This window comes from Amblyomma americanum, chromosome 3, assembly GCF_052857255.1.
Source record: "Amblyomma americanum isolate KBUSLIRL-KWMA chromosome 3, ASM5285725v1, whole genome shotgun sequence".
NCBI classification, from domain to species: Eukaryota; Metazoa; Arthropoda; class Arachnida; order Ixodida; family Ixodidae; genus Amblyomma; species Amblyomma americanum.
The window spans coordinates 72249037-72274938 of NC_135499.1; the positions used below are offsets into that span (position 1 = coordinate 72249037).

At 46.3% G+C, this 25902-nt stretch overlaps 1 protein-coding gene across 1 annotated transcript; it reads right to left on the minus strand.

The window, feature by feature from the left end:
* Positions 1–100: 100 nt before the first annotated feature.
* Positions 101–25120, minus strand: LOC144123827 (uncharacterized). The gene is made up of 6 exons (XM_077656567.1): positions 25095–25120; positions 22846–23610; positions 21488–21520; positions 1755–1975; positions 419–429; positions 101–335 (listed from the first exon to the last, which is right to left on the minus strand). Exons 2-6 carry the CDS (start codon positions 23579–23581, stop codon positions 101–103), a joined length of 1236 nt encoding a protein of 411 aa, XP_077512693.1. The 5' UTR covers positions 23582–23610; positions 25095–25120.
* Positions 25121–25902: the final 782 nt, after the last annotated feature.

Below are 25902 nucleotides of genomic sequence, written 5' to 3' on the forward strand. Positions count from 1 at the left end.
ATCACTATGCTGGACATACTTCCCTCGTTCAAAAAAGCCTGTTCTTAGCTATAATTCGGCCCATTCGAGAACCGTAAAAAGAGGGATAGCACTGAACTGCCTAAGAGCCGCTCTTCAGAAGTCCTGTGAACACAAAGTGAACGTGAGTGTTGAACAGCAGGTCCCCCGTCTGCGTAGCGCTGGCTTCCCTGACAGCATACTCGCGTCCGTCGCTGAGAGCCTTATTAAAGAGCTCCGGCAGGGACGCAAGACAGCAGGCTGCTGCAATGACGGCCCGGGGGGACGTCCGGTGCCGGTGCCCTACATGCACAACTTGTCCCATCGCCTCAAAAAGGCTGCGGGAAAGTGCGGCATCCGTGTCGTTTTGACAGCCCCACAAAAGCTGTCTAGGATGTGCCGAATGGTGAACAATGCTTACCAGGCAAAAACCTGCGCAACAAAACACGCCACGCGGTTTGTGAACTGCACCATCGGTGTAGTGTACCTGATCCCACTGACCTGTGGTAAGTGTTATATTGGCCAAACAGGCCAGTGCCTTAATGAAAGGCTACGAAAACAGCGGTCTACAGTCGCAGCTCTGATGGCCGGAGGCCATTTGGCCGCACATTGCCGCAAATGCAAAATAAAAACAGCAGGCGGTAATGAAGAAAAATGTGTTCCACTCTTTAGCCACACCAGAGTGCTGAGGCGGCTTCATAGGCAGGGTGACAGGGAAATATTTGAGGCATTTTGCATTGACAAGGCAGGGGACAAGTGCGTGAGAAAAATGGAGATAATCTATCTGTTGAAAAACTTGCGCATCAATTTGGTTTAAATGTTTATTCCTTGTTTTGACCACCTGCTTCTTGATAAAGTGGAGGGGGGCGGGGGCACAGTCTCCTGAGCATGCGCCGAAAGCAAGTGTTAAAATCTGTTACGTGTGCATTAAACGTCAGTTGAAGTCTAGCGTGCTGTCTCGTCTGTTCCTTTTGCCTCTGTCCTTGTGCTTTCCACGCTAGTAGCAGTGTCGCAGTCACTAACGAATACTGTCTATAGTTCGGCTATGGTTGGTCGTGTCACCAACTTGCACGACTATAAATAAAAGAACAACGCCTAAAAATTATCTTACTTTCAGTCTCATTTCCTGTCTCTGACCATATGTTTTCTCCACTGCGCTAGTCCTGGGCAGCCGTCCTGCCGTGTATAGCGCTCCTACAGCCCTTTGCTATCGTTTTAAGCTTTAGCAACTAACAAGAGCTGCAAAGAAACCAAGTTCTGCATGCCAACGGGCTGTTAAGCCAGGCTTTCAGATTTCTTTGAAATCTTGCGCCGGTGTATCCACCTAAAATAAAGGGATGGGGGTGCAGTGCGACTTTGCAGTTTACACTCGTCTGTGTGTGGAGTCCTTAACTGAACGGTGTCGTCATCAAGAAACCGCCGGAACAAAAATGTACTTTGAAAAAGGTATTGTGTAGTCTGCAAATGTATTTTTCGAAACAAAATTGTTTGTGGGCCATATCTCAACCACAATTTGTTAGCGACGCGCTTAAAGGTCGACGCCATTGGAGGAGATCCTGATTTCGTATATCTCTACCTAGCCCAGTTCCAGCAATTGAGAATCATATCATCGTCATCAGAAGCCTTCACTTTTGTAAGCCTTAGCAAACACAAAAAGCCTAGACGAAAGCAGAGTTTGCGGTAGACGGGATCTTTCAGAAAAAGTGAACGCCCATCGGATGTCAACAACGAACGAAATCGGTACAGCCCCATCTCACCTGTGCGTCCTGCGAGACCGCGCCCGTGTCGGCCTCCGTGATTCGGATGTCGCTGAGCGCCAGCCCGTGAGCACTCATGTCGACGACCTTCTGGACGAGGCCCCTCGCCACCGCCTGCGGCCCGAGGGTGCCGCGGTGAAGCACGCTTCTGTCCACCGCGATGAGAAGCGCCTTGTCCGGAGTGTTCCTCGCGTGCTGCACTACCTGCGCCTCCAGTGACGCTGCAAGCGAAATGCGCCGAGTACACCTCCAGGAGCACAGACTGGAGGCATGACTAAATGTGAAAGCTGCAGCCGCCCACGAATCAATGTACCTTCCACAATTCTTCTAACCGTAGTCGTGGCCGTCATAAACCGTCTCTAAACATCATACCATTCTGACTCGGAACACACTCGTAGTGCACTAATCTTACAATTCAGTAGAGCGCGTTGCCGGTGTACGTGGTTCACCATTCGAGCCCAAATTTCCTGAACTCCAGCTAACGCCATCTGCCGGCCAGCAGTACGAAACGCCGCGCAATTCAATGCAGACATTTGCATACGTGACTGTCACCTCCATGTTCAGAATAGTGTGCACCGACGTTTGTAGCTAATCTGTAAACAGTGCTGCGCCGTGCGGGGAGATGCTGCACAAAGATGTCGTTGCGATTGTTAAATCTTCATACGTGCTACAAAGATCTACTTGCAAAATGGTTCTTGCGCTCGCACTGAACAGATCTGACGGTTGTTGAAAATGAATGTGGTGTGCCGAACATTCGAACCTCCCGTGGTAACTTCGGACGGTCAGCGCCACGTGACACGTGGTGGCAGCCGCCGAAACTAGAACCGTTTGTTCTGATATTCTAGGCTCATGTTTTAGAGGAAAGGGCTGTACGAAAGACGAACACGGAATTACAAGCAGCAGTGTCGACGCTGTATTTTTGCTTTCGCGCAGACTGCCGCTCGATCCTTGGATGAATGGCACAGAGCTCCTTAATATTACCTAGAGGGAAAGATAGCGCCACTGTCTATGCGAGTTTCCTATAAGGGCACTTCATTTACCATGGGAATTCACTGAAGATGAGGCACCTTACATGGCTTGGCTAGTGTTAGGCCTAAAACATAACAACGACTGCAGAAATACGAATTTTCGCTAAAAACATATTGCTAGAAAACTTTTCTTTAAACCAATATGTCCTGTAATAAAATAAGTGTACTGTACATAGCAGTGAATGATCAAAAAGTAGATAGGTGTAAACGAGCACCAAATTTCCCCATGTTGGGAGAGGGCTCTCTCTTCGTGTCGCAAAATATAGCCAAACGTATAAAACAATTTTCCGCGTTTGGCAGACACTTTTTCAGCAAATATTCTACCAGAAAAAATGTTAGTGCTTAATATATCACACTTTAGGAGATTCTGTTTTGGCATAGCGAAAATAAAAACGTTTCATTGGTGTCTTCTGCTACTGCGGGTTCGCGCCCCATGTTCGTGCATAGGCTATGTAGTTCGTGCAATGAGAAACTTATCCGAACCCTTACGCTTATAGGAGAAACTTCTTTGCGCGTACTAATTGCAAGCACTCGCCATGTCCTATCGCTGCGCCTAAGCATTTTTTGCAGAAACATCAATTAAGGAAAGCGGAAACCTGTCCTACCACACGTAAGTGACGGCCATGTCCATGCTTGCGCACGCAACTTTTCCTCCTTAACAAGTTTGTGTTGTAGGCCAGTTGGTGATCCATATTGAAAAAGTGCTTCTCCGCGGCTAACAGGGACGAGACTATGGAAGAAAACATGCTCTATGCTGGGTTTTCTTCCGTCGTCTCATCGCTTTTTTGCTGCTCCGAAGCACTTTTTTCAACCTTTTCTGAGCCAGGCTGGAATGAACCACGCCGATAGCAGTGTACAATTCAACCGCGCAGTTGCACTTGTCATCCATAGCAGCTCATAAATAAGCTCTTCACTGAAACGACATGGTCGGGGCGTACTCAGAAAGAAAAAGCAGGTTAACATCTGCACTGCTACCGAAAATGAGACTAGAAGTTTTCCCTGCAGCCATAATTTACTATGACGTAGACAATGTAAAGTTTGTTTACCGTCAATAGTCTCTCAGAGGAGCGCGCACCATTGGTAAACAAAAAATTATTTCCGTTTCTCGATCGTACAGCCAGAAACACAACACAGGAGGGTAAGCTCAAGCGCAACTTCACGTGAATAGACTGACGCGCTTCAGATCAAAAGCAGATTACATCTGTAAATTTTACCACACAGGAACAAAGTTCCACTAACTGCGCATTTTTTACAGTGACCATATTAGTTGCAGTTCGGTTATTGCAGCCTTCGGATGCTTCGGATCTCAAATGAACTTCGTGCTGCTTAAATAAACGACCACGAAGCACAACAAACGTCAATGGAAACGGAACTGAACGGTGAAGAAATCCAATCTGTGCAACAGTCAACAAGCCACCAAATTTCATTAAGAAGCCTCATCCTCCCGGCATGCCTCGCGAGTCCTTGGTGCCGTCAATTTTCTTCCTAGTTAATGTTAAGAAACTACGAAAAACTCTGAAAAAGAAATGCAAGATGGTTTGCCACAATTCATTCAATCTAGGGAAGCGCACGTACTAGCCAGGTATAAATCACTGCACAATCATTTAAATGAAGAAATTAGGATAGCAAAGGTCGCTCACATTAGCAACTTATTTATTAACCAGCATCCCAGCAACTCCAAAGAAAAAGGGGGGCGCTTAAACTTACTCTGAAATAGGAACACACACGCAGGACGATAACAAGTTTAATAATCGATGGTAAACAAACCTTTGGTTCACACCTCGCAAACACATTTAATAAATTATTCTCCGAAGTAAGCTCTAGCCAATTTAATGCTGACATCTACAATTTTTTAGGGGGCAGGTTAAAAGCATCCCTCTTCCTTGGAACAATGGATGAAGCTGAAGTTTTTGCAATATGCAGAAAATTAAGATACCTGTAGTCTTGATGCACACAATATACAGAGCCGACCTGTTAAATATATTCTTGACAAAATTACGCCATGCCTAACCTACATATATAAAGCCGCACTTATGACAGCACAATTCCATAACGACATGCAGCTAGCCAGGGTAGCCGTGATATATTAAAAAGGCTATGCAAACAAGTTGGGAAACTATATACCAATGTCTATACCTCCGTATTTTTGTAAGGGTTTAGAACAGCTAATTCGCATCCGTCTTCAACATTTTCTGCACAAACATTCCGTAATAACTGACTGTCAATATGTTTTTGCTGAGAATAGGTCTACAGAGCATGCACTACTGGTGCAAAAAGAATAAAAAAAAGACATTAAAAATTTTAAGTCACAGCTTTTAACTTAATATATAAAAAAGGCGAGGCAAACAAGTTGGGAAACTATATAGCAGTATCTCTACTTCCGTATTTTTCTAAGGGTTTAGAACAGCTAATTCGCATCCGCCTTCAACATTCCCTGCTGTCTAGCCCAACTAAAGCGTCCTCCTGTCGGGATGCGACTGTAAGCCATCTTCCCTCACGATTGCGAAACCGCACCGGGCTTTCCTTCCTGCCTGCACATTCCTACGACAGAGTATCTGGCCCTCGTGCTGTCCCTATTTCACTAGCAGGGCGGTTCAAGGTCGGAAGGAAGGAAGGAAGCAGTCAGTCAAATCATCTACCAGGATCAAACAATTATTGGGCAGGCTATGGTTGATGCATTTCATGATTATTTTGTTCATAGAGATCTTAACTTTGTATCGCATGTTGCTTATAATGTATTAGGACAGGTAAATACGAGTTCATTCTTATTAGAACCCACAGATACAAACGAAGTGCAGTCTATATTTTTAAACCACAAGAACTCTCACGCTTTTTATGCAAACGGGGTACAGATTAGGCCGATTAAACATGTTATTGATATAATAATCCACATGCTTGCTACATCTACATTCTTTCCATATCTGTGGGTATATTTCCGTCAGAAATGCAAATAGGGTTCGAGGCATGAAGTCTACAACTAGAGTCCGATATTAATCCTTCCGGTGTTTTCTGAAGGCCTGAAAGAATAACTGATTACCGCTTGTATTCATTTTGTAATAAACATGGCATTATAACAACATCCCAGTACGGTTTTCAAAAGAACCGATCTACAGAATTGGCACTACTGGAACAAAAAGAGTATATTTTGCACAATTTCGAGATCAAACAATTCTTTGTAAGCGTATTTTTTGACTTCACTCAGGCATTTGATTATATCAATCATAACATTCTCTTCGAAAAATTAGAGCACTATGGCATCCGTGGGCTTCCACTTACTTTGTTGGAAAGCTATCTTTGTTGAAAAGCTTACTGTTAACACTTCGGTATCCATCAAGAAGAAAATCATATCCGGCGTCCCGCAGGGTACATTTTGGGCCCTTTGCATTTTATTCTGTACATAAATGATCTGGTTAATAAAGGGCCAGAAACTACATTTATTATTTATGCTGATGCACCAGTATAGTCACTGCCTCTCCAAATGTCAATGACGCAATTGTAAAAGCAAACGATGACTTGAGAGCGTTAGATATCTGGACGAGAGATAAACAGGCCGCCATGATTACTGACCTAATATTTAAATTTTCGAAGATTGAAATTATGCAGTGCTTCAAAGTTCTTGGAGTACATTTTACCGAACACTTGCAGTGGGATGACCATGTGAATTTTGTGTTGAACAGACTCAGCAGTACGATAGGGATAGTAAATCGAAACAGGTGTCTTTTACCTGAGAGCATGAAGTTAATCGCATACAGGTCTCTGTTCGCATCCTACTTTATTTATTCACTTCTATTATGGGGCACAACCACAGGGGGTAATCTAAACAAGTTACTAATAACACAAAAGAAATTTCTACGCATTATTGCTAACGTACCATGCCTGTAATCTTCTTCTCAGCTTTTTAAACAGGTCAATATACTCAGAGTTACGAAGCTATATAGGTTTAGGTTATCACGAGAGTATTATTTTGTCAAAAGCGCGGAAGCAATCATTTTACCGACATTGCCAGACTATGCTTAGCCAATTCAGTATACACCACAAGGTTTGCCCCATTTTGGAAAATATCTACCTGCTGGACTAATTACGGTCGACAAATGCTGCATGATCTGCTACAACGTATGTTAATTGACTATATAAATCAAGGTATCGACATTTCTAAACAGCAACTCTCTGATCTCATCGCCATGTTCATCCGCTGAATCTTCCTCTATTATTTTGTGTACCATGTGACATGCGCTAAATTGGTGCAGTGTGATGTAGTTTATTTTGATAACTTGAATGTTTGTATCACTTGCTATGGTTCCATTTTTGTTGCCTCATGTTTTGCTTTATACTGACTGAGCTAGCAGCGTCCTTGAACATTGCTTTTTGTGCTGTTCTCGCTGCTGCCACTGCCTGATAAGTGGAGCCAAGGACAACTCAAGCCGCGCTTGAACGGCTTTTTCCTTGTCTCTTTTTTTCACTGTATAGTGAGAAAATAAAAATAAAGAAAGAATGAATGAATGTTGAATGAATTTCTGGGTGTAAACGACAGGCATGAGCCGACCGACAGGCAGGCGAAAGCATGCTTGTCAAATGGTGATGCGCTACCGTACATGTCCACCTATTTCATCTGCAGCTTGCCATTCGATAATGTCAGATTGTATCAAACGTTTCACCATTTCTATCTACCTATTTCCCGCTACCGTACATGTCCACCTATTTCATCTGCAGCTTGCCATTCGATAATGTCAGATTGTATCAAACGTTTCACCATTTCTATCTACCTATTTCCATCCTTGTCTTTGTGTCATCAATCATGTTTTATGAATATGCTTTCGAGCATCGTCTCCAGACAAAAGGCAGACGCCAATCTCCTGAGTTAAAATATTGTCACAAGCATGAGCGGTGGTAACAGACGATATTATTATATTCATTATACCCCGCGTAAACACAAGGGCCCGGTCTTATGAGCTCTGTTCTTTTTGCGAATAACGTCGCTCCATTCGTGCGTCATTATGTTTTCCACCGCTCCCCATCTTCCACAAAGCTATCCAGATAGCCCGAGCTCCCGTGCAGATTGGCGACATGTACCGCAGTCGTTTGAGCAATATTAACCTACTGGGGATTACAGGTAAAGTAAGGTGTGGGTGGGGGCTAGTTGGTAATGCGTTGTTGTTGTTGTTGTGCTCATACTATGGCTAATGCATTGTAAGACGAAAAGGGCTTGTCCTTCGCCTTGCTTTGCGTCCGTGTGTTTTATTTTTCGCGCTTTTCGTCTTACAATATTACAGGTAAACTTCGGTCCATATCAAATCACAACAACATATTTTTCGAGCACTGTAGGGCTCTTGCAAATAACGCCAACGGACTGCCCGGAGCTACGTTCGTGGGCTCCAGACAAGTCAGTGGAACATTGCACTTTAGCGAAGTCGCTTTGAGGACTGAATACCTGGGGATGTTTCGATGGTCGCCAAGTACGTGTAAACAGGATGGGGTCTGGGCGAAGAAACGGGCACATCAACCATGACAAAGTCGCAGCTGGCCGGAGTGACAACTGCCAGGAAGGCTTGAGCGTGGGTGTGGCACAGGAGACCTTCAAGGCCTGGCGCAATGAAACGGTGAAGGCGAAACGAACGTGTCAAGATTACGAATCGGCCAGAAATTACTGTAAGTTATCCGCGAATACTGGGCATTTTGCCAAAAAGCGTCAAGCACATGAAGTCAGCAATATCTTGCTCGTGCATTCGTTCTGTGTGTCCAGTTATACTCCTTACTTAGCGGCCATGGGAAAACAAACGTGCCTTTTTTTTTCTTGAAAACACATTTTATTGTTTCCACAAGGCGGCTGACAAGAATCGTGGTCAGACAAAACCTAATTTAGGCAAAAGAGAATGCAACCCCCATGTCTTGGTATTCGCTTGTCACAAAGAAAAAAAACTGTTTCGATAATCCTGTAGGCGAGGTGGGAAGGCGTGTTCGCATAATATAGAACATTTTAGGAGAATGAAGTAGGGAGAGGAAATTACGCCGTAACCGTCTCACATATCGCGGCCGACACCCGAACAGCCCCGTAAGTGAAGGCTGGAATGATTTTGACCATCTGGAGATCTTTAACGTGCACTGACAACGCACAGCACACGGGCGCCCTTCGCGTTTCGCCTCCATCGAAACGCAGCCGCCGTAGTCGGATTCGAACCCGGGAACTCCGGATCAGTAGCCGAGCACCCCGAGCACTGAGCCACGCGGCGGGTGTTAAAGATCTCCAGGTGGTCGAAATTATTCCGGAGCCCTCCTCTACCGCACCACTTTCTTTCTTCTTTCACTCCCTCCTTTATCTCTTCCATCACGACGGGCGCCTTTTGCGTTTCTCCTCCATAGAAACGCGGCCGCCGCGGTCGGGTTCGAACCCAGGTTCTCCGGCTCAGTAGACGAGCGCCTTAACCACTGAGCCACCGTGGCCGGTTGCCCTATAAGTGGGCTCCTCGGGAAAAATTGCTGATGGCCTAGCTCTGTTAGACCAGGATATACGTAGCGAAAGCGCGGAGACTTCTGCATTGGGAGAATGCTTTCGCTTTAAAAACTGTAAATGCCGCAAAGGCTAGATCAACAAAGAAGAGCCAGAACGCTGTGAGCTATGACCGAAAGCAGAAGCCATAGGTAAGCATTAAGGCCTACGACACCCCGACCTCAGCTCTATTTAAGGCCGTGCTATGCTGAGCGCGATGCGACGCTTCACCGAAAGCTGTCGCTTATAATAGGCGCTCTTCTAGAGAATTTGTCCAGCGCAATATCAGCGTTCAGCACAACATCGCTGCGTCTGTCGCTCCTCTCCAAACATCCAATCACGGCCTTTTCAAAACAGCATCCGTCAATCCGCCTTTTAAATCGAAAGCTTTACTACGCCAGCTAGCAATCCATTTCGGCTCGGCGCGCACTTCTGCCGTATGCCGTATGCCGTGGCCGACGAACGACCTTGAGCCGCCGTTGGCCAGAAACGCCGCAGCCGAGCTCCAACAGATGGCGAAGCCAATGACGCCGCCGCTCACTCCACCAGATGTGCTCCGCTGGGGTAGAGGGAGAGGAGGTGTCGCCTCGTGGGTGTATATATATATATATATATATATATATATATATATATATATATATATATATATAATATGCGCTTCACCTAATGGTGAATTCCAATCGCAGGCCCAGGGCGGTCTGCACGCTCTGTGACAGAGCGCCTCAATCCGGCGCAGAGCGCGCGACCTGAAATTGCGATTGGAGTACACTTGCTCTGGCCAGAGCATGCAGGCCAGAGCATGTAGGGCGCCGCTGAAAAATAACGTCACACAAACTTCCGGCCGGATCCGCCGATTTCCGCGGAGCAGTCCCGACTGCTCCACGGAACAATCTCGGCGCGACAACCGCTCCCTGTCTACGATTGGAAGACGCGATCCGTGCCTCAGATCTGCGTTTGGAATACAGTTGCTCCGAAAAGAGCAGGAAACGTTGCTCCAGAAGTGCTCCAACTCTGCGATTGGAAGTCACCATTAGTGTATTGTAGTCGTTATGGAGAGCGCGAAAGAGACGCAACAACAACCGAACGAAGCGAGGAAGAGGCAACACGCTGAAGACACGCCAGAACAACGCGCCGCACGACTCGAGAGGCGTCGTAACGAAGATGCGGCTAGAAGTCGTGCCACGTCCCGCAGTGACTCTTCAAATTATAAAAATAAAATAAAAACAAAAACTAAAAATGAACAAATATTGAAAATAAATCGAAAAGAACACGAAAAATAAATATAAGTAAAAATTAAACTCAAAATTTCAAATAACAAACATGAAAATGTAAAATGGAGGGAGAAAGACAGGAAAGGGAAATGCTTTCGCATTTCTCCTCTTAAGCAGACTGAAGTGCAATCCTATAAATTTTGTTTCTCTTCCAGCACGGGATATCCGAAATTACCTACAGCGACTCTACCGGCTAAAAACAATGCATAAATCATTAAAAAAAATTAGGCAAAGGTTTAACGCGGCTAAACCTAAGTAGCCAAAGCAAAAGCTTCAAATTTAAGCCTGGTAAAGTTTGGCTAAACGTCAGCATCGTCATTGCGACGTTTGGCGAGACGGGCTTCACGTTCTGCCGAGGTCTCGGCGGCACGTTTCGCTCTATCCGCCTCTCTTCGTGTCTGTGCGGCATCCTCTCGGCGAGCTACGTCCACTGGATGATCGGATTCGGCCGGTCGTCATCGCAACCAATGAAACGCAGACAGTTCGCGAGGCGTCTCGCCTGGATCACCTATGACGACTAATGCCGTTAAATTGTCGAGAGCTGTTGCAATCCGTCACCACCGGCTGAGGGGCAGCGGAGGTTATCATAGAGCGAGCGCACGGCTCCGGCATAGCTGCGGTTTAATGACGTCATGGTTGTCACGTGACTAAGCAGAGGCCAGCGATCGGTTTCAGCGGCGGCGGCGGCGGCTGAGTGACGCCATAGCTCTCATGTGGTTTCTCCTCATTTCAAGGTCAAACTCGCGCACACGGCGCTCACGGCGAAGAGAGAGAGAGAGATAAAACGTTTATTGCAATTCGGGAAGGTTGCTCGAGCAACTTGGGTGGCACCCCTAGTCCAAGGCGCCACTGGCTTTCGCTGACTGACGGACTTGCTGATCCAACTTTAGTTGCTGATCCAGGGCCTCGCTGGTCAGGGCCACGTCCCATTGCTCATATGTCGGGTTGGGCACTGTTAAGTGTTTTGGTTTCGCTGTGCATTCCCACGATATGTGGTAGAGCGTAGGGCAAGCTCCACACCAAGGGCATGTATTCTGATATTGAGTGGGGATAATCTTGTGTCGGATGAACAGGTTAGGGAAAGTGTTGATCTGAATTTTCCTCCAGTCTATGGCTTCGGAGGAGTCGAGTTTCTTGTGAGGGGGGTGGGTATTTTCTGCGCTCCAGCCTAATATGTTCTAATCTCTCACCATAGGTGCTAGGCATGGGCGTGGGGTAGGGATGAGGATCCGCCCGGTTGGGTAAATCTCGGGCTAGATCGTTGGCTACCTCATTGCCAGCTAGTCCTTCGTGACCAGGTGTCCATGTTAGTTTGTGTATTTGGCTTATATTTCCAAGTAGCTCTGTTACTCTTGAGGGAAGCCTGGCATTAAGAAAGTCTCGGCAGGATTGTTGGGAGTCTGTCATGACGTGGGACGACTCTCCTTTTTGGTCTTTGTGTTTGATGGTGATAGCTATTGCCAGAGCCTCTGCAGAGGAGGGTTTTCTGCATAGATAGACGCTTGGATAGCCGGTTTTAGCTGGTGGTCAATCGCAGCGACTGAGAACTTTCCCGGCGTGGGGTAGGCCCTAATGTCTACGTAGATGGCCTCACGGTCTTTTTCTAGTTGTTTCTGAAGTGCCTTTGCTCTCGCTTGTCGCCTGCCTTGCTGATGAGCATGATGCATGTGACTCGAAGCGAGCCTGTCAATATTACATTACAGGGAGAGTCCCAAAAATGACAGCGGCTCTACTCATACCGTCGGGCCTCTCACCTACACTTCATTGCCCCCATAACATTACTTGGACCCCGGGCCATTCAGGTCTTGAAGGCAACGAGGCGGCAAACGATCTAGCTCGTGAGCTAAGCCGAGTGGATCCTTGCCCGTACCTCACCCCTCTACCATCAAACTATGGGGAACGGCTGGAGATGCTTAGATTAGATCGTAGAATATAACCCCCTCCCCATATTAAACTCATCACAGAAACCACATTTTGGAGGCGAATACAAACGAATACCTTCCCTAACCTGTACTTGTATAGCTTCCTTTACCCTTCCAAATACCGCCCCTTCTGTCCATGGTGCGGCGAAAAGCCTACGCTGTTTCACATTTCCTGGAATTGTCCCCAAAAACCACCTCATCTAAAAACATTACAGACATCATACGAGCAGTGGGAGGCAGCCCTGACCAGCAATGGTCTGGAGGACCAGTGTCGCATCATCAGACTGGTCCAGGCATCCGCCCAAGCCACCGGAGTCCTGAACTGAGGAGTCCGCCTACCTGACTCGTAGAACACTTCAATGAAATAATAAATGATTTATCTCTCTCTTGTCTCCAGCCCCGGCCATTTCCCTAATTTAGACAGAATCGTCCTTCCCGCATTTGTTGTTATAAGCCGTTCTTTCTGACTTTCCAAGAGGGCTTCTTGGAGCCGGATAAAAGTGTTGTGCAGACCAAGCTCTAGGAGTCGTTTTGTAGAAGTGGCTATTGGAAGATTGAGATCAGTTTTATAAGCCCCTCTTATGATTGTATCGATAGCTCTGGTTTCCACAGTGCCAAGTTTTTGGTAAGGGAGGCCGTATGTTATCCTACTCATAGCTAGGGCCTGGACGAGTCTATGGGTGTCCTCTTCTCTCATACCCTTGCGGTGCCACGTAATAAGGCGGATCATTCTTGAGATTTGATTAACGGTTGTTTTGATGATTCTGATCATATGGTCGTATCTGAGGTTACTTTGAAGCCAGAGCCCCAGTAGCCGGATCTTGTCCACTTCATTAATCTTGCGTCCTCTCAGGAAAAGCTCAACTTCTCCTGGGGATGCGTAAGGTAGTTTGTGGAATCTAATGACCTCAGACTTCTCCGGGGCACATTCCAGACCACTTTCCGCAGCAAATTCTTCAACCCTGCGTATGGCTTCTTGTAGGGCTTCTTTTTGGGCTAAGGAGCCGTGTGTAGCCCATAGAGTTATATCAGCGGCATAGACCGTGTAGCCTATGTCGGGCAGCGTTTGAAGCTTTCTTGCTAGTTTTAGCATGGCAGTATTGAAGAGGAGGGGGATATTATAGCCCCTTGAGCAGTACCCTTGTTAGGCATGTGGAAGGGTTGAGAACGGACTTCATCAATGCCTGTGGTGGCAGTTCTGTTGGAGAGGAAAGCCTTGATGTAGTTAAAGATCCTCTCTCCACAGTTTAGACCACTCAGGTCCTCTAGGATAGCCTGATGGGAGATGTTGTCAAAGGCTCCTTTTAAATACAGGGCTAAAACAAGGTTTCCTCCGTGGGTGGGTATTGTATTAATCACTTCTTCACTAATCCTTAGGAAGGCATCTTGTGTACAGAGGCCTTTTCGGAATCCCATCATAGTGTAGGGGTAAAAGTTGTTATCTTCTATATAGTTCTGGAGTCTGGTGTGTATGATTCTTTCATACCTTTTGTCCAGACAGGAGGTTAGGGAGATTGGGCGGAGGGACTCTACTGCCGATGGTTTCCCGACCTTGGCAATCATAGTGATCTCCGCATGCGCCACTCAGCTGGTACCTGGCCTTTCTCCCATAATTTCTTGTTAATGTAGTCTGTTAGGTCCTTCAGGTGGTCGTTGCTGAGGTTCCGAATTATAGCGTTGGTAACCTTGTCTCCGTCCGGTTCTGTGTTCCGCTGAGCCGTTCTTGCTGCAGCATAAACTTCAGATACCGTTATAGGGGCGTCTAAGCTTGGATTTTCTTGTCCTTCGTAGGTCAGGGTACATAAATCGGTGTGTTCTCCTATGTACTTGCGATGCATGGTTGCTATGAGGTCTTGGTCTTTGCCTTGAAACTTATAGGCAACTGTTTGGAGAGTTCGGCTGGTAACTGGTTTGGCCTTATTACGGTCGACCATGCATCTTAAGATGGTCCATGTCTGTGCTGTGCTTAGGGTGCCTTTCAGGGAAGCGCAAAACTCATACCAGTTTTGTCTAGACAGTTGTATAGCATATGCTTGCGCTTGCTGTGTAATCTCAGCAATTCGTAGTTGCAGTTTTCTATTGAGACGCTGCTATTTCCAGCGTTTAGTGAGGCCTTTTCGAGCCTCCCATAGATGCAATAGGTGGCGATCTACTTCCGGTGCTTCTACGGCCTGTGGGATGGTTTGAGTGTTGTTTGAGTGGGCATCTTTGATTAGTTGAGTCCACTCTTGAATATTTTAATGCCTCCTTCTGGCGGCGGGCATTCTTTGAATTTTTTCCATTAAGTGATCTGTACATTTCCTAGCGCTCTTCTGATCCTGGCGGTTGGTATAGAGACACTTATGATCTTGTGGTCGCTTCCCAAGGATTCTTCTAAATTAGTAGAAGCCACGGAGGGGAGTAGTAAATGCTTTCGCTTTTAAAAATTGGAGTATAAATATAAGTGGAACGCGACAGCGTGCTGCAGCGCTACCAGGGAGTCCACGGAACGCCATCGCCCGTTCGGCGCGACGCCTTGCACGTTGAACAAATCGCTCGGAGTCTCAAGGAGGCCTCTGAAAACAGCCCATCTGCCGCCCAGTGATCACGAACGGGCTGCAGTGACGCTGCCCTCTCCCTGTCATTTTATTGCCGCTAGCCGCAGCTCAGGTGCTTCAGGTTTAGATGGCAGATGCCGCGGCTAGCAACATCTTTTCCTTCCATTGTTATTTATTAATAAATAGCCACTAACAACAACAACAACGCTGCTTCCTGAATTGCCCGTTGTACGTCTCCGCTTAAAAAATTAATGATAATATTAACTGCTTTTTGGCGAAGGAAATTGCGCAATACCTGTCTCACATATCGGCGGACACCTGAACCACGCCGTAAGGGAAGCGATAAAGGATGCAGTGAAAGATCAAAGGAAGAAAGAGGTACTTAGTGGAGGGCTCCGGAATAATTTCGGCCACATGGGGATCTTTAACGTGCACTGACATCGCACAGCACACGGGCGCCGCCTTAGCGTTTCGCCTCCATCGAAGCGCGGCCGTCGCGGTCGGGTTCGAGCCCGGGTACTATACGATTCACTGGCCGAGCGCCGTAACCACTGAGCCACCGCGGCAGCAATACGTCTCCGCTGTGATTGTGATTTTACAGGAAAGCCGCTGTAAGTATCTCATATATCGGTGGACACCTCGACCACGCCGTGAGGGAAGAGAGGATATTTGTAGTGAAAAAGAAAAGACAAAAAGAGAGGCCGTGATGGAGGTCTGCGTCTCTGTTGGCGCGAGTTGGTTGACCACAACAGCACACAGACGCGTACATCACAGGCGTTCGGGCGGTACGGGTTCCATGTCGTCGTCACAATATTTGACACCGGCACAAAACATGACGCACACAGGTCCGGTCACCGCTGCCTACCCGTCTGAAGCCCGAAGATGCCGCGGAGGGTTGCACCCACGCTACCGCCCACAGGGGCGAAACCGTCGTGTTATCACCGGGCTCCGCGTTCGAACCGTTGACGTCTACAAGCGTTTCATCTGGCGGTCCTCCAGATTCAAATCCGCAACCACTGTGCAAAGTCAGTGCACGTTGAAGAACCCCAGGTTGCCGAAATTAACGAAGACGTCCACTACGGCGTCCCTCATAGACTGAGTCGCTTTGGAACGTAGAACTCCACAAATTCAAACTCAAGCAAAACTAGGTGCCCCGATGCCAGCGGCGGCGCTGGCATTGAGGCACCCTAAAGCAAAACATGGTCATAGCGCCACCCATCGTATCTCAGCGCAAGCTATTCGCATTTACTTTTATCTCCACAAGATAGATAGCGCTGTGTTACCACAGCTCATGGCAGTCAATTGAAATGCTTTATTGAGTAGAAGGCGATTGTTATTGGGTCCCGTTTCAAAATTACCATACTCCTTACTCATGCAGGCATCAGTACAAAAAAAAATTGGCAGTGGCTTAGCTCGGCTATGCCAGGATATACGTAGCGAGAGGTACGTTTCCCTGGCTGAGCTTGCTGTGGTCCCTGTATGTTTAGCAATGCGAGGCATTGGGCTCAATCTCGGCGGCTATGCGCCGTCTATTACGCTCGGCAGTCTCGCATCTCCGCTTGGCAAGCCGTTCCTCTCTCTGTTCGGGCGTCTCTGCTGCTCCCTTCGCCTTCTTACGCTCATTCTCTCTTTGTTGAGTAGCCAAGTGCCAGGCGACAACCTCAGGATAAGAAGAATTAATCTTCTCTTGTCTATACCGCGGTTTAGCAGCGGCTGGACACTCCTTTTGAGCATCCATATGTAACGTTGATCTGCAGCGATGGCGTAGAGGTAGAACATCCGCCTCGCGTGCAAGAGGACCGGGATTCAAATCCTGGTGCCGCGCAATTCTCCACCGGGTTTAAAAAAAAATCCGCGTGTTGATGGAATTGCATAACCAGGCCTGGAGTGCGGCCTGATCTTGGTGACCAGAACCGACAACGCACTCTCTCACCAGAGCAGGATTTGGCCACCCTGGTGTAGTACTTGGCCACAACCTTTTATGATCAAACCAATTAACCCTCGGCCCTCAATCCCCAGCGGCTGCGGACCAACTGACCACGGCGGCGGTCAGACCTGTGACGCAGCGGAGGGTGCTAAGAATCTCTGGCTCCGGACAGGCCGCCATTGGAATCTGAGCCTGGCAACGTTTAACGCTAGAACTTTATCTAATGAGGCTAGCCTAGCAGTGCTGTTCGAGGAACCAGCGGGAAGTTATATGGGATGTGATAGGGCTTAGCGAAGTTAGGAGGACAGGTGAGGCGTATACAATACTAAAGGACGGACACATACTGTGCTATCGCGGATTAGAGGATAGACGAGAACTAGGTGTGGGATTCCTCATTAATAAGAATATAGCTGGGAACGTAGAGGAGCTCTATAGTATTAAGGAGAGGGTAGCAGCTACAGCAATTAGGCTGAATAGGAGGTACAAGCTGAAAGTGGTGCAGGCCTACGCACCCACATCCAGCCATGATGACAAGACCGTTGAAAGTTTCTATGAGGAAGTAGAGTCGGCAATGAATAAAGTAAAATCGCAGTACACTGTACTGATGGGCGACTTCAATACGAAGGTGGGCAAGAAGCAGGCTGACGACCACGCGTTAGGTGACTATGGGATAGGCTCTAGAAATAGCAGGGGAGAGTTATTAGTCGAATTCGCGGATAGAAATAATTTACGGATCATGAATACCTTCTTCTGCAAACGAGAAAACAGGAAGTGGACCTGGAAGAGCCCCAATGGTGAAACTGGCATCATTCAGGATGTGACCGTCCTCGGAAAGGTGCGTTGTAGCGACTACAGAATGCTAAGGTCTAGAATTAGCTTAGAATTGAAGAGAGAACGGAAGAAGCTAGTGAAGAAGACGACCATTAACGAGTTAGCCGTAAGAGGGAAAGCACAGGAGTTTAGGATAGCGCTGCAAAACAGATATTCGGCTTTAACTGAGGAAGACGATCTTGATGTTCATTCATTGCACGATAATCTGAAATCAATAATTACGGAGTGCGCAGTAGAAGTAGGCGGTAGGGCAGTTCGAAAGGATACCGGAAAGATATCTCAGGTGACGAAAGATCTGATTAAGAAGCGCCAAAGCATGAGGGCGTCTAACCCTACCGATAGACTAGAACTAACGGAGCTATCAAAGCTAATAAATAAGCGCAAGGTAGCCGACATAAGGAAGTTTAATATGGAGAGAATCGAGCATGCTCTAAAGAACGGAGGTAGCCTAAAAGCAGTGAAGAGGAAACTAGGCATAGGTAAAAAACCAGATGTAGGCATTAAAAGACAAGTAGGGCAATGTCATTAGCAATATGGATAAGATAGTTAACGTAGCCGAAGAGTTCCACACAGACCTGTACAGTAGCCAATGTAATCAGAGCGTTAATGTGAAAGACAGCAGTGCACAGCAATGCGTCATCCCGCCAGTAACGAAAAATGAAGTAAAGAAAGCCTTAGAAGCAATGAAAAGGGGAAAAGCAGCTGGGGAGGATCAGGTAACAGCAGATCTGTTGAAGGATGGAGGGGACATCGTGCTAGAAAAACTAGCCACCCTGTATACGCAATGCCTTATGACCTCGACTGTACCAGAAGCTTGGAAGAATGCAAACATTATCTTAATTCGTAAGAAGGGAGACGCCAAGGACTTGAAAAATTATAGGCCGATCAGTTTACTATCCGTTGCCTACAAAGTATTTACTAAGGTAATTGCTAATAGAGTCAGGGCAACGTTAGACTTTAATCAACCAAATGATCAGGCAGGCTTTCTTAAAGGATATTCCACAATAGATCATATTCACGCTACCAATCAGGTGATAGAGAAATGCGCAGAATATAACCAACCTCTATATATAGCTTTCATTGATTACGAGAAAGCATTCGACTCAGTGGAAACCTCAGCAGTCATACAGGCATTGCGTAATCAGGGGGTAGAAGAGCCTTATGTCAAAATACTGGAAGATATATATAGCAACTGCACAGCTACTATAGTCCTCCATAAAGTCAGCAATAAAATTCCAATAAGGAAGGGCGTCAGGCAAGGAGACACGATCTCGCTAATGCTGTTCACCGCATGTTTACAGGAGGTATTTCGAGGCCTGAATTGGGAACAGTTGGGAACAAGAATAAATGGAGAATACCTAAATAATCTGCGATTTGCTGATGACATTGCCTTGCTGAGTCACTCAGGAGGTGAACTGCAAATCATGATCATTGAGTTAGAGAGGCAGAGCAGATCGATGGGTCTAAAAATTAACATGCAGAAAGCCAAGGTAATGTTCAACAGCCTAGCAAGGGAACAACAGTTCACAATTGGCAGCGAGAGCCTAGAAGTTGTGACGGAATACGTCTACTTAGGGCAGGTAGTGACAGCTGATCCGGATCATGAGAGGCAGATAACTAGAAGGATAAGAATGGGGTGGAGCGCATATGGCAAGTTCTCGCAGATCATGAGTGGCAGTTTACCAATTTCCCTCAAGAGAAAAGTGTACAACAGCTTTATCTTAGCGGTACTCACCTACGGTGCAGAAACATGGAGGCTAACGAAATGAGTTCAGCTTAAGTTAAGGACAACGCAGCGAGCCATGGAAAGAAAAATGATAGGTGTAACGTTAAGAGACCGGAAGCGGGCAGAGTGGGTGAGGGAACAAACATGGGTTAATGACATCCTAGTCGAAATCAAGAGAAAGAAATGGGCTTGGGCAGGGCATGTAATGCGAAGGCAAGATAACCGCTGGTCCTTAAGGGTAACGGAGTGGATTCCAAGGGAAAGCAAGCGTAGCAGGGGGCGGCAGAAGGTTAGGTGGGCGGATGAGATTAAGAAGTTTGCAGGCAAAGGGTGGACGACGGTGGCAAAAGAGAGGGTTAATTGGAGAGACATGGGAGAGGCCTTTGCCCTGCAGTGGGTGTAGTAAGGCTGGTGATGATGATGAAGATGATGATGATGATGATGATGATGATGATGATGATGATGATGATGTAACGTTGTGATACAGCCGCCCATTATTTCTCCGCCTTTCATACGCAATGCTGGGCATGCGACGCGCTGTTCGGCACGGCTCTGACGGTGGAGCGGGCGTGCGGCCGCGGCGACCATGGCGGCGACTGCCAAGTGCACGCCGCACCTGGTTGCCATGGTAACGGCGCATGCGCACAACTGTCTATCCTCACGGCGAAATTCTCTACTGGTATCCCAGTGTAGCTCTCGCTACAAAACAATTCACGTATTCAAAGACCACAACGCTTTTAATATCTATAGGTCCACTTTTTATTCAGTTCGAACCAACGAGCCTTCGTAGAGTTTTCTCAGCAAAGGAAAAAAAACCTTCGTCGCGTGTTCTGTGCCGGCTCGCCTCAATCTGAAAGACCTTGGCTCGATTTCCCGTATCTCCACAAGAGTTTTTTTATTTGGAGATTCTCGTATTACAACGCAAAATACGCCGACATGGCTCTTCTGCGACACGAGCTCCCCAACGCTTTCGTGTTAAAAATACCCCCCCATCACTCGCTACAGAAGCAATCGTCCTAACCTTATAATACACTTTCCGTAAAATAAAGCGATTAAAAGCCAAGCGGCTCCAAGTACTTCTTCCGAAATTCAGCCAATATATGCATCTCATCTTCCGAAAAACTCTCGAGTAACTGACTCGAAATTTTGTAGTGTTCCACTAAAGGCAAGAAAATGGCGAAAACCAGGTGCACATGTTTGCGGCGTGGCTGCACACGAGGAGTGCGCAGCCATCATCATCATCATCAGCCTGACTGCACCCACTGCAGGCCAAGGGCCTCTCCCATGTCTCTCCAATTAACCCTGTCCTTTGGCACCTGCCTCCACCCCCTCCTGCAAACTTCTTAATCCCATCCGCCCAACTCACTTTTTGCCGCCACCTGCTACGCTTGCCTTCTCTTGGAATCCACTCCGTTACCCGGTTGTCTTGCCTTCGCAGTACATGCCCTGCCCAAGCCTATTTCTTCCTCTTGATTTCGACTAGGATGTCATTAACCCGCGTTTGTTTCCTCACCCACTCTGCCCGCTTCCGGTCTTTTAACGTTACACCTATCGTCTTTGTTTCCATGGCTCGCTGCGTTGTGCATAACCTAAGCTGAACCCTTTTCGTTGCCTCCACGTTTCTGCCCCATAGGTGAGTAGTGATAAGATACAGCTGTTGCACACTTTTCTCTTGAGGGATATTGGTAAACTGGCATTCATGATCTGAAAGAACCTGCCATATGCGCTCCACCCCATTCTTATCCTTCTAGTTGCTTCCCTCTCATGATTTGGATCAGCTGTCACTGCGTGCCCTTAGTAGACGTATTCCTTTACCACTTCCAGCCCCTCGCTGCCAGTTGTGCACTGCTGGCTTCCCAACGAGGGGTATACTGAATAGACAGAGCAATCACGAAAAAATTTTCCCGTTCACCTTTCCCTTCTGTTCCTTTTGGCGTTGCACGTTTCAAGCTCCTATGACTGCTAAGAATTTCATCGAGTACGGGTTTGTAAGCCCGCAGGACTTACTCCTTGGAATGTAGCTTGGGTCCCTTGGCCGGTCTGTGAGAAAAAGTAAAAATGCGGTATAGAACAAAGATAAGCCCTGCATTACAGATAAAGATGAGTACACATGTCGTCTATTCACTGCGCGTAAAAAAAGATAGTCGCCATTTATTATTTACAACTAAGTCCATATGTACTGTTCACCGCTGACAATGCTATGCTGAAAAATAAAGCGCTCTTCTAAATGAAAAAGCGTATTTTTAAAAATTTTCAGAAAGCTTTAGGTGAAGCTTCCTGGCTGTCCACTCCACTGTTGCCGGCATGCGGTTCGACTGCCCATTCACACCCGGCTAGGCCCGGTATAAACTGGTCCCTGCCCAATTCCTCTTCACTCGAGCTCTCCATTGTTCTACGGGCTAATCGAGTGAAGCTCCCTCTTAATAGGTGTACCGTTCGTCTATGTCAATATTCATGTTCCTATATATATACTCCGGGATAATCAGGCATGCAGTATATATTGTGGGCCCCACCGCTCTGGGCAATATACCTAGCTCATGAATGAAAGTTGCAATAAAATAATTTCTTATGTGCAGTCGGTAATCGATAGCACGAGTTTTGTAATCTTATGATTAATCGTAAAAGGATTAATAACTGCCTGAGGTCGCGATGCGCTCATACTAAACTAGTCCTCGAGAGCCTACCTCACTTTAAAATAGGTCGACGCTTTCATTGTTGCAATTCTTAATCCTGAATCTCAAACTCATGTTGCGGTTAAAGAGGTCCTCATTTGAACGCGCGATTTTTCAACAACGCTCTAAGCTTACTAAAAAAAATTCTTCTCGCACATGCCTGCAGTTTTCGTATTCATAGTACAAGATCTCAGTTTTACGCCGAGGGCAGTAGTTGAGCACCTACACTGAGGAACACTAGCACCTTCGATGAGTCTTGAGCCCACTGTTTCTGCTTTTTGTCATCTGGTGAATGCCACGCGCGCACTCAACTGCAGCCTGTCTCTGATCTCTGAAGGATTAATTAATTATTTGAAGCGGTTCTAGTGAGTGCCCACAGCTTACTCGGCTCGGAAGCGCGCGGGTGCCTAATTATTGTAAATGTTAGTATTTGGTCGAGGAACGACGGCAGCCGCTTCTTGCATTAAGTAATTAGATTATTCACAACATCTTTTAAAATGAAGAGACACTGGTCAAGTATTACTGATGTGAAAGGAAAGCGAATTTTCTCAAGACGGATAACGATGAGCGCGCATTACCTAACACATATCTCTCTTAATTGAAGCCCACAGGCACATGCTATAAATTGGCGCTTTTCAAATTAAGCCATTTTACCACACTACATATACTTAAAAAACAAGCGATTTTTCTTACAGGTTGTCGTTGTAGACGTGCTAGTCGTTGTAGTAGTTGATGTCGTAGTAGTAGTGGTTGTAGTTGTTGTTGAAGTCGTTGTAGTTGTTGTAGTCGTTGTTGTGGTCGTTGAAGTTGTGGTTGTAGTTGTTGAGGTGGTGCTCGTAGTGGTTGTGGTGGTGGAAGTTGTAGAGGTCGTAGTGGATGTCCAGGTCGTCTTCCTGGTTGTTGTAGAGGTAGTCGTCGAGGTGGTTGTTGAGGTTGTCACGGTAGTGCTCTTGCTGGTTGCGTTCGTTCCAGTAGTTATCGGAGTTGTCGTCGAGGTGGTTGTTGAGGTTGTCACGGTAGTGCTCTTGCTGGGCGCGTTCGTTGCACTAGTTATCGGAGTTGTCGTCGACGTGGTTGTTGAGGTTGTCACAGTAGTGCTCTTGCTGGTTGCGTTCGTTCCAATAGTTATCGGAGTTGTCGTCGAGGTCGTTGCTGAGGTTGTCACGGTAGTGGTTTTGCTGGTTGCGTTCGTTGCAGTAGTTATCGGAGCTGTCGTCGACGTGGTTGTGCTCCTAGAGGCACTCTTAGTGGTTGCCGCAGTTGTGCTCGACGTCGTTGGCGCACCTGGGGTTTTTCTGGTAACAGGGGTGACTTTGTCCGTAATTCCCGAACTCGTAGCTATCGATATCGATGTGGTCTTGCCAGTAGACACTGTCGCAGTTAAGCTTGCACTCTTCGCAGTGATGCTTGCTTGCGTTTCCGTCGACATCCCGGATGGGGTGGCCGTGCCACTAGAACCTGAAAACATAACGCGGTTTACTCGCTTGTGACCTCCAAAATTTGAAAATGAACTGCGAGCATCGATTGCCGACCACTGCTGACAAACAGTCGCAAACGAGCCATTTTCCTTTACTGCTTTCAGAGACGTTTCCTCTTTTTGCGGCGCAAAAATTGATGCCGGCGTTGCAGCCGCGATAATCGGACCAAATATCATGTCCAACTACTAAAGACAAAAAAATTTAAAATTGGAAAATTGTAAGATACTTCTACAGAAATATTGAAGGTAATGGTCCATTTTTTGATATCTAGCAAAATCATTATTTTAATGTGTTTGCATCGATCGCGTCGAACAGTTAACACTCCCATAAAAAATCAATGAAAAACGCTTTTTACGATAGCAAAAACATTATTAGAAAAAAGAAATTAAGACTGCCGTCGGGCGCTCTGCGGATATCTTCATTTTTGTAGTGAAATTTTACATTGTGTTCATGGAAAATTGCGTTCATGGAAGGTTTCCCGCTCAAAATTGCTTTTTTCCAGAATTGCTCGTTATGAGTGATGTAACGAATGCGTCGTGAGCACTCAATAAAAATCCCAGGGGTGCCCTTAGGTCTCCTTAGGAGCAGTAATGCGAAAGCATTTCTTACTACTGCCGATTTTGCTGCTGCGTGCTCGTTTCCATACGTCTTTGCCGTTTCTAAGTCGTGTTTTCGCTTTAACTTCGGTTCTACCACATCCGAAGACATGGGTTTCCGTTGCTAGAGCGTCTAGTAACAACACCAAAGCACTAATTCAGTAATTAAGTAATTCATCAATTAGATTAAATTACCGATGTATATGTGAGGTAATACACTAATTGAACGAAATAATAAATTCAGTCCATAATTAATTATTGCGGTAAATTTGTTGAATGAATGTACATAATTACTTTAATTGACCTAGTAATTAACTAATCAGTGTTTTTATTAAATCGCCGAATAATCTGTGAAGTCATTGCTTAGTTTATATAATTACCCTGTTCAATTACATAAATACATAATAAATTACTCATTTTGGACATTTATTCATTCATGTTAATTGCTTAACTTAATCAATTTAATTTCATCATTTCAATTTATTCTGCTTCATTTAATCATGCTAATTACTTACATATTTAATCATGTATTCTATTCATTAAACACGTATAATGGATGATTGACAGTTCGCGCGGACACGCTCTGCCTACATGTACAGTACACGCCACTCATGACACAAGAAATGCTTTCGCATTAAAATCTGCTGCCACCAGCTCTTTCACCCTATCGGCGTTTCTATGCATGACAAATTGCCCTGATCTGCCTCAGGGCAGCAGAATAAGGTTAAGCACACATCGTGAAAATTGGCAGATTTTTCAGCTCGGATTTTCCAGTAAGTGTGATTACGCGCTCACCGCGACAGTTTGGCTTTCACTGTGAGCGACTGTCAACGGGAGAAATGAATCCGAAACAATTAACGGCGCTTACCTTTGCTAGTAGTCACTGGCACATTTATTTCTTGCCGGGGCGAAGGCGGCGCAAATGAAAGGAAAACGAGGAAAAATAAATTATTAGAACACAGAAACGAAAATATAACCCTCCTACATATTGGAAGCCAAAAATAAAATGACAATAGCTGAGCGTTACACGTAAGGCACCAGTATTCCCAAGATTTCAACACTCATTGTTTGCGCATGTGCACGCGCACGCGTGTGTGTGTGTGCAGGATTCAGTGGAATAATCCTCCAAATCCCCGATATTTCTTATTTAGGGTAACAATTACTGGGTTTCAATTGTAGCCTAAAAACAGCGTCAAGGAAAAGCAAGATCGCAGCGGGAGCAGCACTTGGGGACGGTCCTTAAAAAAAATTCTATACACAGTCTACAGACTGTCCATAGACTTTTGCCAGTCAAGACTGTAGGTTTTCTACAGGCAAATCCTACCGACTAGTCTAAGACCATACAAGTCCTATTGAAAGTCTATAGGCAATTCACAGATTCATGGCCAGACGCTTTTAGTAGAATTTTTTTTTATTGGCGATGAATAGGCAAAAGAAAATTTCTATAGGAAGTCAATAGTAAAAAGTCTATACAAAGTATATAAATCGTTTTCACAGGGAAGCCACAAGAGCAGGCGCTGTTGCATTTTGCTATGGCATGACAGTGCGTACAACAGCTCTGCAGCGCGAGACAGGAGAACAAAGGAAACCTAACACAAGCACCAGTGGCTTTTGGAGGGTGAGCTTATCACAGCGCCTTTTTTTCCCACCCTTTCAGAACTCTGCAATGAGGAAGC

Coding starts and splice junctions, on each gene's coding strand:
- LOC144123827 (XM_077656567.1), bottom strand. CDS start 23,581: ATGTCGACGGAAACGCAAGCAAGCATCACTGCGAAGAGTGCAAGCTTA. Junction 21,521..22,845: donor CACGTCTACAACGACAACCT/GTAAGAAAAATC, acceptor TTTTTCTCACAG/ACCGGCCAAGGGACCCAAGC. Junction 1,976..21,487: donor CCCAAGCTACATTCCAAGGA/GTAAGTCCTGCG, acceptor TTTCGCTTGCAG/CGTCACTGGAGGCGCAGGTA.